The sequence below is a fragment of the Populus euphratica genome, unplaced genomic scaffold (assembly GCF_000495115.2).
Source record: "Populus euphratica unplaced genomic scaffold, PopEup_1.0 scaffold92.1, whole genome shotgun sequence".
Classification (NCBI taxonomy): domain Eukaryota; kingdom Viridiplantae; phylum Streptophyta; class Magnoliopsida; order Malpighiales; family Salicaceae; genus Populus; species Populus euphratica.
This window is the reverse complement of record NW_011499974.1, coordinates 635,325-648,580: the sequence shown is the minus strand read 5'-3', so window position 1 is coordinate 648,580 and position 13,256 is coordinate 635,325. Positions and strand designations below refer to the sequence as shown.

At 30.5% G+C, this 13,256-nt stretch overlaps 1 protein-coding gene across 1 annotated transcript; it reads right to left on the bottom strand.

Annotated features, from left to right (window-relative positions):
- Positions 1-288: 288 nt before the first annotated feature.
- Positions 289-5,438, bottom strand: LOC105139451 (4-coumarate--CoA ligase-like 9). The gene is made up of 6 exons (XM_011045885.1): positions 4,220-5,438; positions 3,911-4,097; positions 3,170-3,315; positions 2,982-3,049; positions 1,457-1,559; positions 289-541 (listed from the first exon to the last, which is right to left on the bottom strand). Exons 1-6 carry the CDS (start codon positions 5,228-5,230, stop codon positions 425-427), a joined length of 1,632 nt encoding a protein of 543 aa, XP_011044187.1. The 5' UTR covers positions 5,231-5,438; the 3' UTR covers positions 289-424.
- Between the last annotated feature and the right edge of the window lie 7,818 nt (positions 5,439-13,256).

The following is a 13,256-nucleotide window of genomic DNA, read 5'->3' as shown; positions in this document are numbered from 1 at the left end:
TTTTATTTTTTAAAAATTATTTTTAAAATCAATACATCAAAATAACAATCTAAAAATATATATAAAAAATAATTTTGAAATTTAAGAGTATATAATTTAAACCGCATTTCCAAACACGGTATAAAACAAACTTTATTAGTATGTTTATTTTTTGCGGGAAAATTTAAATTAATTTTTTTCAAAAAATTTAAAATTATTTTAATATGCTGATTTTAAAATTTAATTTTAAAAAATAAAAAAAATTATTTTAATATATTTTTAAATATAAAATATTTTAAAAGCAATCACTTTATCTCACTGATTTACATATTATTATCTAACAATTGTAAGTAAGTGTTACGAAATCCAAACAGAATTTTTTGCAGCTCCCAAAAGTAATAACAAAACAACTCAAACCCTTTTTTTTAAACAAATATATTATAATTTACAGAGCACCGGAGAGAGCATGACTGATGAGCTCCCGTCTCAAGATCTTTCCGGCAGGAGATCTGGGGATCGTACCAGTGAAAGCCACTCGTCTTATCTTCTTGTATGGTGCAACCTGGGGAAAGAAATTAGAGGCCTCAAGTGAGTGCATATTCCACATGGCTAGACAAACCAACTACTCAATTTGTCATTTTATGCAACATCAGGAGAAGATTCTCGCTTCGCCCTTCCATTGTTGCGTTGCAAATATTTTTACAAGGAGTCCATGTGGTAATCTTTGATTTACTGATTTTTATAAAATCAAATCTTAAATAAAAAGAATTAATTGATAGAAATTTAATTTTTATTTTATAAGGCATCATGTTTTTGTTTCGCTAGAATTTTTTAATAATTATTTATTTTGTGTATTTTTCATTATTATATATGATAAAAAGTGAAAATAATTTTAAATTATTATTTTATTTATTTTTATTATTTTTAAATTTTATTTTAATTAGTTTGTGCGTTATTTAGTTAAATTAGGTGCGTCTTTGACCAATTAATATTACAGTTTTATTTTCAAGAATAAAAATAGCCTTATAAAAATAAAATATTAAGATTTAATAATAGAAAGAGATTCTTATAATTTTTAGTTTTATAACAAACTAAATTAATTTAATTTACTGAAGATTAATTGGCTCCAAAATATTTTTCTTAGACTTCTTGTTTGTAAATTGATGTTTGTAGGGTGGAAATTATTATTTTTAAAACAAGTTTTAATTATATCATGTTAAATTTATCTTGATTTTTCGGAATTCATTATCAATCTTGTTATGGATTGCATGAAATCATTATCATAAGTTTGCAGTAATCTATGTATTGCCTTAAAGTACATGCTTTTTAAATTAAAACGGGGCTAAATTATTCTTCCTATCATTTTATGCAACGAGAGCAAGATTTCGTGCAGACTTATCCATAGACCTGCCTTCTAAGTGCATGCATCTTAATATGAAAGAGGGAAAAATAATGAAACTTAAAACTAGAAGCTTGCCTGTTTTGCAATGGAATCCATGATTTGAGCCTCGGTAATACTGCTTCCAGGTTTCCTCACCACACAGGCCATGGGAATTTGCCCTGCCTCTTCATCAGGATACCTGGTCCAAGATACCAAAACCAATGAAATGAGTGGATCTGTATCTTCAAAAACAAACCAATTATGAGGAAACAAACGAAATTGTGAAGGCAGGCTATTCACTGCAATAACAATGACACTAAACACACCTTCAATCTATCATTAGCACTTAAACTATCGAGCTACAAATTTTACTGCTGCTATCTCCATATCAGTCAAGAAAAGAAAGCCTGGCCTGATCCACCATTACACGCAGTTCAATGGCCAAAAGAATCTCAGTTCAATTCAGAAATTTCATCAGTCGAAGTGTTTTTGTGTAATACCACCACTAGCAAACTATCCATTAATGATTTCAAAAAGTAAAGTCTCTCATTGCCATTCCCAACAGAAGAATCTCTTTTGCTTCCTCAATAAACGAGCTAAGAATATCTTCTTCCCGGTTCACTAAACTGCCGAAAAGCAACACAAGATCAAGAATACCAGACATGCATGCTGCCTACTTTCTATAATACAGGTATAGTAAAAGAGAAGGGGAGTTTATACAGTGTCATTACTGTAGCACCATGCTCATTTTATTGTGGACTAGAAGACTAAAATGACTATTTTGTTCCTAAATCAAATAACATTAGGCCCGGCGTAATATATAGACTCCTTTTGCTTTTTAATAAACATTAAAAATAATAAAATACTCTTAGAGACAAAAAAAAGAAAAAAGAAAAAAGAAAAGAAAAAGAAGAACATGGTGCTACGGTATATGAGGCTTTTTTATTTTTTTAATTTTACTTGAAGAGCATTTAAGTAATCTCACTATTCATCCAAGATTGAAAAATCAAAACTTAATTCATGAATTTTATGAGTTAATTGGATAAACTTGTTATTTATTACTTAGATTACATATTTATCATACTACTTTGAGTTGAATGGAATTTTTTTAATTTGTTTTATTCAATTTTATACTTACATGTCTATCACACTACATTAAAAAAAAAATTATATGTTTGCTATTATTGTCCATTCTTTCAAAATGCATCTAATTAAAACAAAACCAACTTATTAAACTTGATTTCTCTTATTTCTTTGAAATGTGCTTCCAACACTCCTAAAAATATAACAGTTGGCCTAAAATTCTCTAACAAGTTTCATTTTTGAAACATGTTGGATCTCAAATGCTACCTCCCTCTCTCCATCTCTCTCTGGACATATGATTCTATGCACATCGGTTTCTTGTCCATGCTTCAATACAACTTATATCTCAAAGAAACGAAAACAATGAGTTATTCAATCAAAAGAGAGCTCTGGGGATATGTTTGTTTGAAAGAGAGATTAATTTGTTGTCAGCAACTGCTACAATGCAGAAACATATGACGCGTAATTAAACAACATTTCGCATGCTTATTACACCAACATGAAGTTCTCAGCACGAGAAGCAGAAGAGACCACTTACGGAATTACAGCAGCATCGGCAATCTCAGGATTAGACAGCAGCAATCGTTCCAACTCAACAGGGGGCACCTACAAGTTATCAAAGATGTGACAAGACAACAATATTTCTAAAATTAGAATGAGATTTACGATCCTAACATTTATTGAAGTCAATACTATACTGGAAAGGGCATGGGATAATTCGATCACCTGATATGCCTTGTACTTTATCAGTTCCTTTAGCCTATCAACAATGTAGAGGAAGCCCTCGGAGTCAAAGAAACAAAGATCCCCGGTCTTTAACCACCCTTCTGAATCGAAGGTTTCGGCAGTTGCCTTCTCATCTCCTACATAACCTGTACTAAAACCATCATTTTTAGCATCAAGAACAGATTATTAGAGAATTCTACTAGGAAGAAGATGCATGCTGAGGTATTTATGCGGCCAAACTAAGATTTTCCACGGTATAGACTATTGCTTTCCTAGTCATGGAACGTTCTTCCCCTTTCAGATAACCTGCAGCACATTTCGATATTAATACCCTGATGCAAATATGCATTGCGATTTGCCTAGAAGGTATCTCTGGTCCATCCCAAACAATGTCAAAGCAGTTGCATACATGTATAAGATGCAGGTGGATTAAGAAAAGATGAGAAGGGTTGTATGAAGGCATGCCAGGTTCCAATTACAAAATCAAACGACAAAGCAGCAAAGAACCATTAAGGCTATATGCAATGGTACAAGATGCATATTCTTATTAATTGAGGCAGATTCAAAGCATGTCAGCAAAACGCTGACACAATGCTCTTTGTAATGTAAAACCACAGCGAAACGCTGTACTGTTGAAGTGCAGTCCAGTACTGCAGCTCTTTTGTTTTCCACACCAAAAGAATAACACTTCGAAACACATTAAAGAAGAAAGGTAACAATCAACAAGTCAATGTTCACTACCTTTCATAATGGATGGCCCTCGCAACCAAAGCTCCCCTCTCTCGCCAGGACCAAAGGCCTCTCCAGTCAGAGGATCAACAATTTTGGCTTCCATATTTCCAAACAACCGACCAACAGAAGCACGCTGGCTACATTCTTCAGGTTCTATTATCCTAGATATAGCTCCAGCCTCCGTTAATCCATACCCCTAAATCTCAAGTATAAGACACGATCATTAATTACTCAACAACATTAATATTGCTATACATTAACTTTGTGAAAAATGAAAATCCTGCATTCAGTTAAAAGGAAGGATAAAAAAGAGCTTGCCTGCATTATTTCAGCCTGTGGAAATTTCCTTTTGAATTTTTCTGCAACCTCTTTACTCAATGGCGCGCCACCGCAACTAAACCTCCGCAATGAGCTCAAATCATACTTGTTAGTCAAATCCGATTTCAGTAATCTCAGAATAATGGTTGGCGACACAGGCATGTCACTCACTCTATATCTCTCTACAAGCTTCAACACTTGCTCAAAATCAAACCTCTCCGTCAAAACCAACGTCCTCCCCCACCGAAATTCATTTATCAACAAAAAGAAGCCAAAAACATGAAACAAAGGCAGCGTAAGCAACGAAACCGCATGTGGGTCAAGTTCTACAGAGCTCATTTCAAAAGCCGTGATTGAAGCTATTACGTTCGTGTGAGTCAATGGCACGCCTTTGACTCTCCCAGTTGTTCCCGAGGAATATAGGATCGCTGCCATGTCGGATTGACTCACTTCAACGAGGTTGGTAGCAGTGTCTCGTTTGGAGATTTGAGTCAACAAGGAGATGAACTCAGGGGAGTCAATGAGGATTGTGCCAAGGGGAAAAGAAGGAAGCTTGTGGGCAGTTTGGGAAGTAGCAAATGCGATCTTGGGTTTGCTGAGTTGGATTTGGTGAGTCAGCTCGGAGTTCGAACTTAGGGGGTTGGCAGGAGAGATGGTGACACCTAGATAAAAAAGAGAGAGATAAATAATGGGGACGTGGAGAGAGGGCGGGCAGAGGATAAAAGAGACATCGTTCTTGTTTAAATTGTAGTAACTCTTGAGCGATGAAGAAAGAGAGTAAATCTGGTTGATGGCTTGAGAGTAAGTGAGAGATTGACCCGTGGAGGGCATGATAAGGTAGTTTTTTTGGGTGGTTGGGATGGCAGAGGAGTGGAGGAGAGAAAGGATGAATTGGGTTATGGAGAGAGGTTGTTGCGGTGGTGGTGGAGTAGCAGTTGGTCTAAGACTTTGAAAGGTTTTACTTTCCAAGCAGTACCCACCTTTTGTAATATTGATTGCTTGGGTGGTCATGGTGGTTTCTTGTGCTGGCACCGTCTTGTGCCGGCCCTGATTTTGTGGCCGTAATTTGATGAAGACGGTGGCAACGAGAGGGAAGGAAGGGGATGATGAAAGGGGGGAGTGACTACAGTTATGGAGATGATCAACAATGGGAGAGCGTTATTGTGGGTGATTAACATATTTTAACAATTTAAATATTATAGAAAAGCATAATATAGATTATCAGATTGAAAAACCTACACAACTTTTACATTAAAAAACAAGATCTCAAGGGTCGCGATACCTACCCAGTAAGTGCTATTATTATATATACGTGTGTGTGTGTACTGGCAACAATATGGTGTCTCTTCTGGCTCGTGGACTTCATTACGTGGATATTTAGTTGCAGCGTCATAATAATTAATTTTAAAAAAAATTATTTAAAAATATATTACTGAAAAAATTTAAAATTTCAGGCAATAAGCAGTGAACGGTCTCTTTTATAATATATATTAATAGCTAGTAAGCTATTATTAAAAATCAATGTTCACCTGTAAACTCATAATTGCATCAATAACCAGTTTTGCAAGGTATTCCTTATTCTATGATAGTAATTTGGAACTCAAAGTAGTCCTTGCAATCTTCATCAGGTCAGCCATGAATTTTAAATTGTCAAAAGTAAATTAATACAAATAATAATAATAATAATAATAATAAACTGAATAATTAATTAAATAGAAATTAAAATTATGAGTACACTTACCTAAATGTTTCTTCTTATAAATAAAAACATTGAGCAGAAAAAACCCTTTCATTCATACCTTAGCATATATTAATAATAAAATGAATCACAAAATAAACTATAATATCATAATCACAATTTAAAAATTAATACTTGAAAGGTTAGATATGGTTTCAAAGGTCAATGAAAATGATATATTTAATATGATTTAGAACACACACTTAAATAAAATAATAAAGAAATAACATTGAAAGCCTAAACTTATAAAATAATACAAAGAAATAATATGAAATCATCCATACATCTAGTAAACATAATTCATTACATATACTACAAAATATAATTAACTAGTGCTAATTATTATCATTACTCCTAACCATGTCATCATCATCATATAAAACCATGTCATTGTCGTCACCACCATCACCACAATCATCATTATCATCAACTTTTTTTTTCTTCTTCCACAACTTTTTCATCTTTTTCCCCTAATTTATATCAAGTTAAAGCAATTCATGTTGACTGATTTCTTCATAATAAGATAATTCAACAAGTATATTTTTGGATTATCAAGTATTTGACTAGGAAGGACATGACATGGTTGAGAAATTTTTTATGATTGATCAATATCAAATGATCTCATATTTTTAGCATCTTCAATAAATTCACCCATGTTAATATTATAACAACTTCTAGCAGTTGTTTTAATAACCGTCCACCATTCAGAGGATTTATTATCAGGTGGATATCTTTAATAGACTTGTTGATATTGTTGTGTGATTAGTACTTAAAAGTATATTTTTATCAAGGTTTTATATCATCATTTTGCACTTGAAGTATCAATAACTCCTTAACTAAAACATGTTTTATAATAACATATATAATAATATAAAATATCTTTAATTTGTGGTAAATATTCATCTTAAATGAAAGCCTATCATGTAAATAAAATGATTAATTGATGAGTTTAAGTACTGAAATTGAAAGGATAAAGAGATGGTCAAACTTAAGAAAAAGATGTTGGTGTAGTCCAAACCGAAATACTATTCAGTACTTGGGTTATATTTGAAGCCGTAGATCTCATATTTAGGTCTACTTTAGTGGATAAAAAGGTAAGACATAAGCCTACAACTTTTATGTGGAGTTAAAGATTTGAAAAAGTTGTTTTCAAGTTTAAATTGTAACAATAATAAAAAAGTCTGAATCTGTCTTGCAGCCTAGAAATTGTTTAGTTTTCAACCCATATCTAGAGTTCTAGAAGTCCAAATAACCTCAATTTTTTTTACCTAGAAAGTTGAGATAATTTTCTATAATTTTTATGTGGAGGTTTGGTTCAAATTCTAACGTTATCAATGATGTTTTGGGCAGACAAGAAGATAAGAATTGTCACCAAGTCAAGAGTTGACCCCTCACTTAACAATTAGTCATCAAATCAACAGTTCCTAATTTTGACCTATAAAAAGAGGTATTTGCCATACATTTAGGTATCTTGATTTCCATATTAAGATCATACTTTTGCTTTCTCTCTTTGTATCTTTGTAATGCTTAAGTTTTGTTTTCATTAATATCTCGTTTATGCCTTCCATTTCCTTTTATTTACTTAGTTAACTTTTATTTTATTTATGTTCTTATCTTGTTTATTTATGGTTATCTCTTTTATTATGTTTAGCTAAGTTTATTATTTCAAGGTGAAAATATTACACTAATGGTGTAATAATACAATAATTTATATAATTAACCTCCTTGTGGTTTGATTATGGTCTTGTTGGGTTATTTATTACTTCGATATTTCTACACTTGGGAGAAGACATCAATCTTTTGGTTGTGTCATTATGCTAACACAAAATTTTCATTTCCATGTAGTCAAGATATATGCTTGATTTCAACCAAAACATTCAAACGATGCTCTTTAATCCCTCATTTTGTATCATACCAATTACATTTAAATATAAATAACTTGCACTTACTCTCCAAGTATTTTAGCTGAATAAATTCTTTAAGCATTCAATAATAATCACATCCATTATCATCATAACAACTTTCTTTCACACAAACTCCACTATTCATTATCTTTTTAAAACGATCATAACTTTGAGTATGAAATTTAAAATCATTCACATAATACTCATTATAACATTTCACTGAAGTTGAAAGGCCCATAGCAAGTCCAAAAGGTTGATTTTCAATTCTGTTAGATTAGTATTCCACTTAGCATAATAGTTAACTCCATAACAAATATTGATTTAAAAGAGATTAGTAATTTTTTTAAAGTAACTAATTGATATAAAATATAAATTAATTTTATTAAAATACTTACATTATTTTTTAACCAATTTGGAAAGATCTCTTCCTATAATTTTCAATTTTAACATCACTCACATATGGTTGTTGTGACTTTAGCTCTTGACAACATTGCCTCAAATTTTAAAATATTAAATTATTATAAATTAAGTACAAAATAATATTTCATACTTGCTCTAAATAAGGCTTTAGTTCTTGACAATTGAATATCACATACTTATGTATAATTTGCATTTTAGCATGTGACAACTGTCTTCTATAAAATCTTTAGGATATTTTTTTTCTTAGATAGGAAAAAAATAAAGAGATGTCCATCTAGATTTTTAAGGCCACCATCATCATTCTGTGGAACTTGATTCCAAATTATTTGCATGTCATCACCAAAATAATAAGATGCAAAATTGGTAATTTCATTAATCAAGTATACTTCATATATGGAACCCTCAACTTTAACTTTGTTGGTCACTTTTTTCTTCAAATAAAACATATACCTATATCATTTCTGTCAATTACTTTATTTTTTAAAATAAAAGGGGAATAAAATTAACATAATATGAAAGCATACTGTTCAAATGGATACATCCATCGATATTGAATAGGTCCACTAACTTTTGCCTCAAAAGGTAGATGTATCGTCAAGTATTTCATGGAGTCAAATAAGGATAGAGGAAAATCCTTTTAATTTTGTAAATTATTTCGATTATATTCATTTGTATTAACTCCATGTGTTGGACATTTAAATTTGTTGTACAAATATCTTAAAAAAATACGAATAGTTTAGTTAATACCTCCCAAAATGGCTTAGATAAGTAACGTCGAAAAGCGGTTGGAAGAAGTCTTTGAGTGAAGACATGACAGTTATGACTCTTCATCCTTGAAACCTTACATTGTGCCTCTTTCACATATCATGAAATGCTTGAAGTATAACCATCGAGAAATGATAATTCCTTCATCCATGACAAAACTTCTTCTTGTTGTTTTTTGTGTAAACAATAAGTGTTTTTAGGTTTGTAAACCTGACCACTCTTATCTTGTTACAAATATAAATTTAACTTTTTACAATACAACTGAATATCTAACATAGCTTTTAAATTATCCTTATTTCTATTAGGACAATTCATTACTGTATAAAAAATATTGTCAAAGTAATTTTTCTCAATATGCATGACATCAAGATTATGATGAATCAAATTTGTATGCCAATATGAAAGCTCTCAAAAAATGCTCTTCTCTACCTAATTGTGTTTAACACCAAAGCCAGGAATTTTATCATTATATGATAAACTTCCATTATATCCCTTAATAAACTTGGACATTTCGTTTAACATTTCCAAACTAGATGGACAAGGTAAAGAAGGGAGCCTTTCAATTACTTCTTTCAAAAACTTAGCAAATTGACATTTATATGGGTGGTTCATGTGTAGGAATTGTCAATAACAATAAAAAAAAATATAGTTTTCCCTCCATTTTTTAATCTAAAAGCCTTGCTATGCTATATGCTGGAAAGATAGATTACCATGAGAACTCTAACCCCATAACATTCCATATGTTGGAAAGTCACTAATGATCCATGTCAAAGCTGCCTTTAAATAAAAATTCTCCTTTCTATATATATTATATGTTTCAACACCAATAGACCACAAATTCTTTAACTCATCAATTAAATATCTTAGGAAAACATCAAGCTTTTTTCTCAGATTCTTTGGCCTAGGAATCATCATTGTCAAAAATATGAATGGTCTAGTCATGCATTTCCATGGAGGTAAATTATAAATAGTCATAATTGCTGGTCAACAAGAGTATGCATTTGAAAACTTGTTAAATGGACAAAACTCATCAGTGCGTAACCCTAACCAAATATTTCTAGGATCTGATGCAAAGTTTAAGTGGACACAATTAAAATCTTTCTATGCCTCCCCATTAGATGGGTGTACCATAACTCCATTATCTGACTTGTGAAAATGATATCATGTTATATTTTTGGCATGATGTGGAGACATGAATAGTCTCTGAAGCCTTGGTGTCAAGGGAAAGCATTGGAGTTGCTTTGCCGCCTTATTGGAACCTTTACTAATCGGATTTCTAGGTTTGTATCGTGAACTTTTACAAAAATCACAATTTATTTTCATTGCACCTGCTCCATAGTGCAACATACAATAATTAGGACACACATCATATTTCTCATAACCAAGTCCAAGTGGCCGCATAAATTTCTTGGCATCATAAAAATTTGATACCAAATTTTCATCATTAGACATGCAACTTTTTATAAAATCAATAAATTTATTGAAAGTAGTCTGAGTCAAATTTAAAGTCGACTTCATATTAAGCAATTATACATAAACAGATAATTTGGATTGCTTGGTACACCTATCCCACAAAAGCGCCTCCCTAGCTTTCAAAAACTTAAAAAAATCAGTTGTCTCTGGATTTGGAAGTTCCTCTACTACCACAGGACTAGACACATTATCATTACAGTATGCATCACCAACCTCCATTGCATTTATAACCAAATTCTTATATGGATTTTCTAGAAAAATATCATTCATAATATGATTAATTCCAATTGATGAAGGTCTAGCCAATATTAGTTCTGTAACATAAAGCTCCCCATGTACAATCCAATTTTCATAACAAGGTAAAAAACCTTTTATCAATAGATGCTTACAAACATCATCTTCCTTTAAAAAATTTTGATTTTTGCACCTCACACACGAACATTTAATTTTTCCTCTAGATATATTTTTATCAATTAAAAATGTAAAATTGATAAATCTTCTAATACCTATAATGTATTCAGGACGAAGGGGACCATCCATAAGACAACGATACATCCACGATCGATCATCCATATTAATCTAATTAACATGATAACACTAATAAGCATTTTTAGAAATAAGTATACTTCTTTCACTACTAGTACTTAAACAATCCTTTAAAATAAAATATGTACTATGTAAACAAACTTTAATTATTTGTTTAGCTCACGCATACATATAGCCAAGAAATTAGTACTTTTAAAGTTCATAGGTCATGTTCTTAAGATTTACTAGGCTACTATTTAAGGTCACTGTTGTTCTAGTTGGCAAATTTATTTAATAACCTTAAAAATCTACAACAATTCTAACATGAGATATTAGATCTTGATAGATTTTATCGGTAGTCTACTGAAACAATAGAGTTATGCTTCATGTATGAGAGGGAAACTTTTAGTGCTATATGTAATTGGCATTTTATAAACGTTTTCTTTTAGGGTAATCTAGAAGATAGACAAGAAATTGCTGTGAAAAGGCTATCAAAGAGTTCTAGATAAGGATTAAATGTGTTAAAAAATGAGGTGATACTAATTAACAAGCTTCAACACATAAATTTTGTAAAGCTTTCTAATTGAATTCATTTTCACATATATTTTAAGCATTAGAATTGAATTCAATTACATGATTTAATAATTTATTAGAAATATAAGAATTGTAATAGGTTATTAATTGAATCCAAATTTAAATAATATTGTTATTTATCCACTTTCTTTTTAATTATTAGAGTAAACTAGTATTTTATCCTTATGTTTTTAGTGAAATAATGATTGGTCTATTTGGTTTGAAAAAAACTCAATATTAAGTTCTTATATATATATTTTTATTTTTTTAAGCACTTATCTTCTCATAACAATTTTTTTCTTTTAAGATCTATCTTGAAAAATTTCAATCTTGAACAAGATTATAAATGCATTTTGAAATTTCAAAATAACTAACATTTAATTTATAATGAGGAACTAACTAATGGTTTTAAAAAATATAATGAGTAACTTATAAAATCATAAAAAATACATAGACTAAATTATAATGTACTCTAAATATTATCTCTTAAAACCTATAACTTAATAGGAATCTATATGGTTAAGACATAATACTTCTACAAAACTGAGCCTTTGTATAAAAGGATATTCCAATGAGATACTTTTCGTTCAAAGAGGAAAACAACAAGATACAAAAAACATATCAATAATAACTTAATTGTAAATAAATCTAGCTAAGCAAAAGTCAGATCAATAAAAAGGTAGTATAGGACCAACAATTCACAACAAAGAAGTACTGACTTCCTAGCAACAATTAAAATAAATTTATAGTTAATTGATAAATTATTCAGTCACCTCCAAATTTCATTTTGGTCTTATAATTTCAATCCAAAAAAAAAAACTCAATATCAGATTTAATGAAAGAAAACCATTCAATTAATTTTTTTTTATACAAACTGACATTAAATAAGGAAAGAAAAAAGACAGTCTTATGCCCATGAAAGTTAATTGAACATAACCAGCTTTATGTTCACATGAAACTCTAAAACTAGGATCTACAAGGAAAATAAATTTAAATATAGATTATCTTGTCCCAATAAAAGATAGAGTTTCAATTAATTGAAAAGATTAGGATAGACATGCCCAATAGATAAATTAAGCAACCATCTAAAAATAGAGTAAAATAAACTTCCCTAAATCCCAAGAATCAATGGCCCAAGATGGAGATTTTCTTACTGCATCACAATCAGACTTAGCCAACTTTATTGGTTTATATTGTGATCCAATAAACCATTTATATTGCTGGAAAAAAAAACATAAACAGTATGTTAAACCCATCCAGCTATAACCATTGCTAGTCTTTAAAATAAATCCAAGTTAAACCATAAAACACAGAAAGAATATTAGCATTTGTAGCTTCTAAATTGACCATCCACCACCGTAAAGAATTCTATACTTGATTAATAGAAGAATATGTTGAAAATTTATAATATAATTAAAACATTTCATCTGTGAGAAACAAGAGGACAAAACAAAACAGGCTATATAAGCCTTATTATAAATTACTAAAAAACTTTCTTGCTTCTTAATATAGTTCTTAAAAAGTAATCATAATCTATTCTACTTGCAAAAACTATTTAATTTTAAAATTTAGGAATATAGTATAAAATAAATATAATATAAGAGTAATAGGAAATTTCCATCAATCATTATCTTCTAGA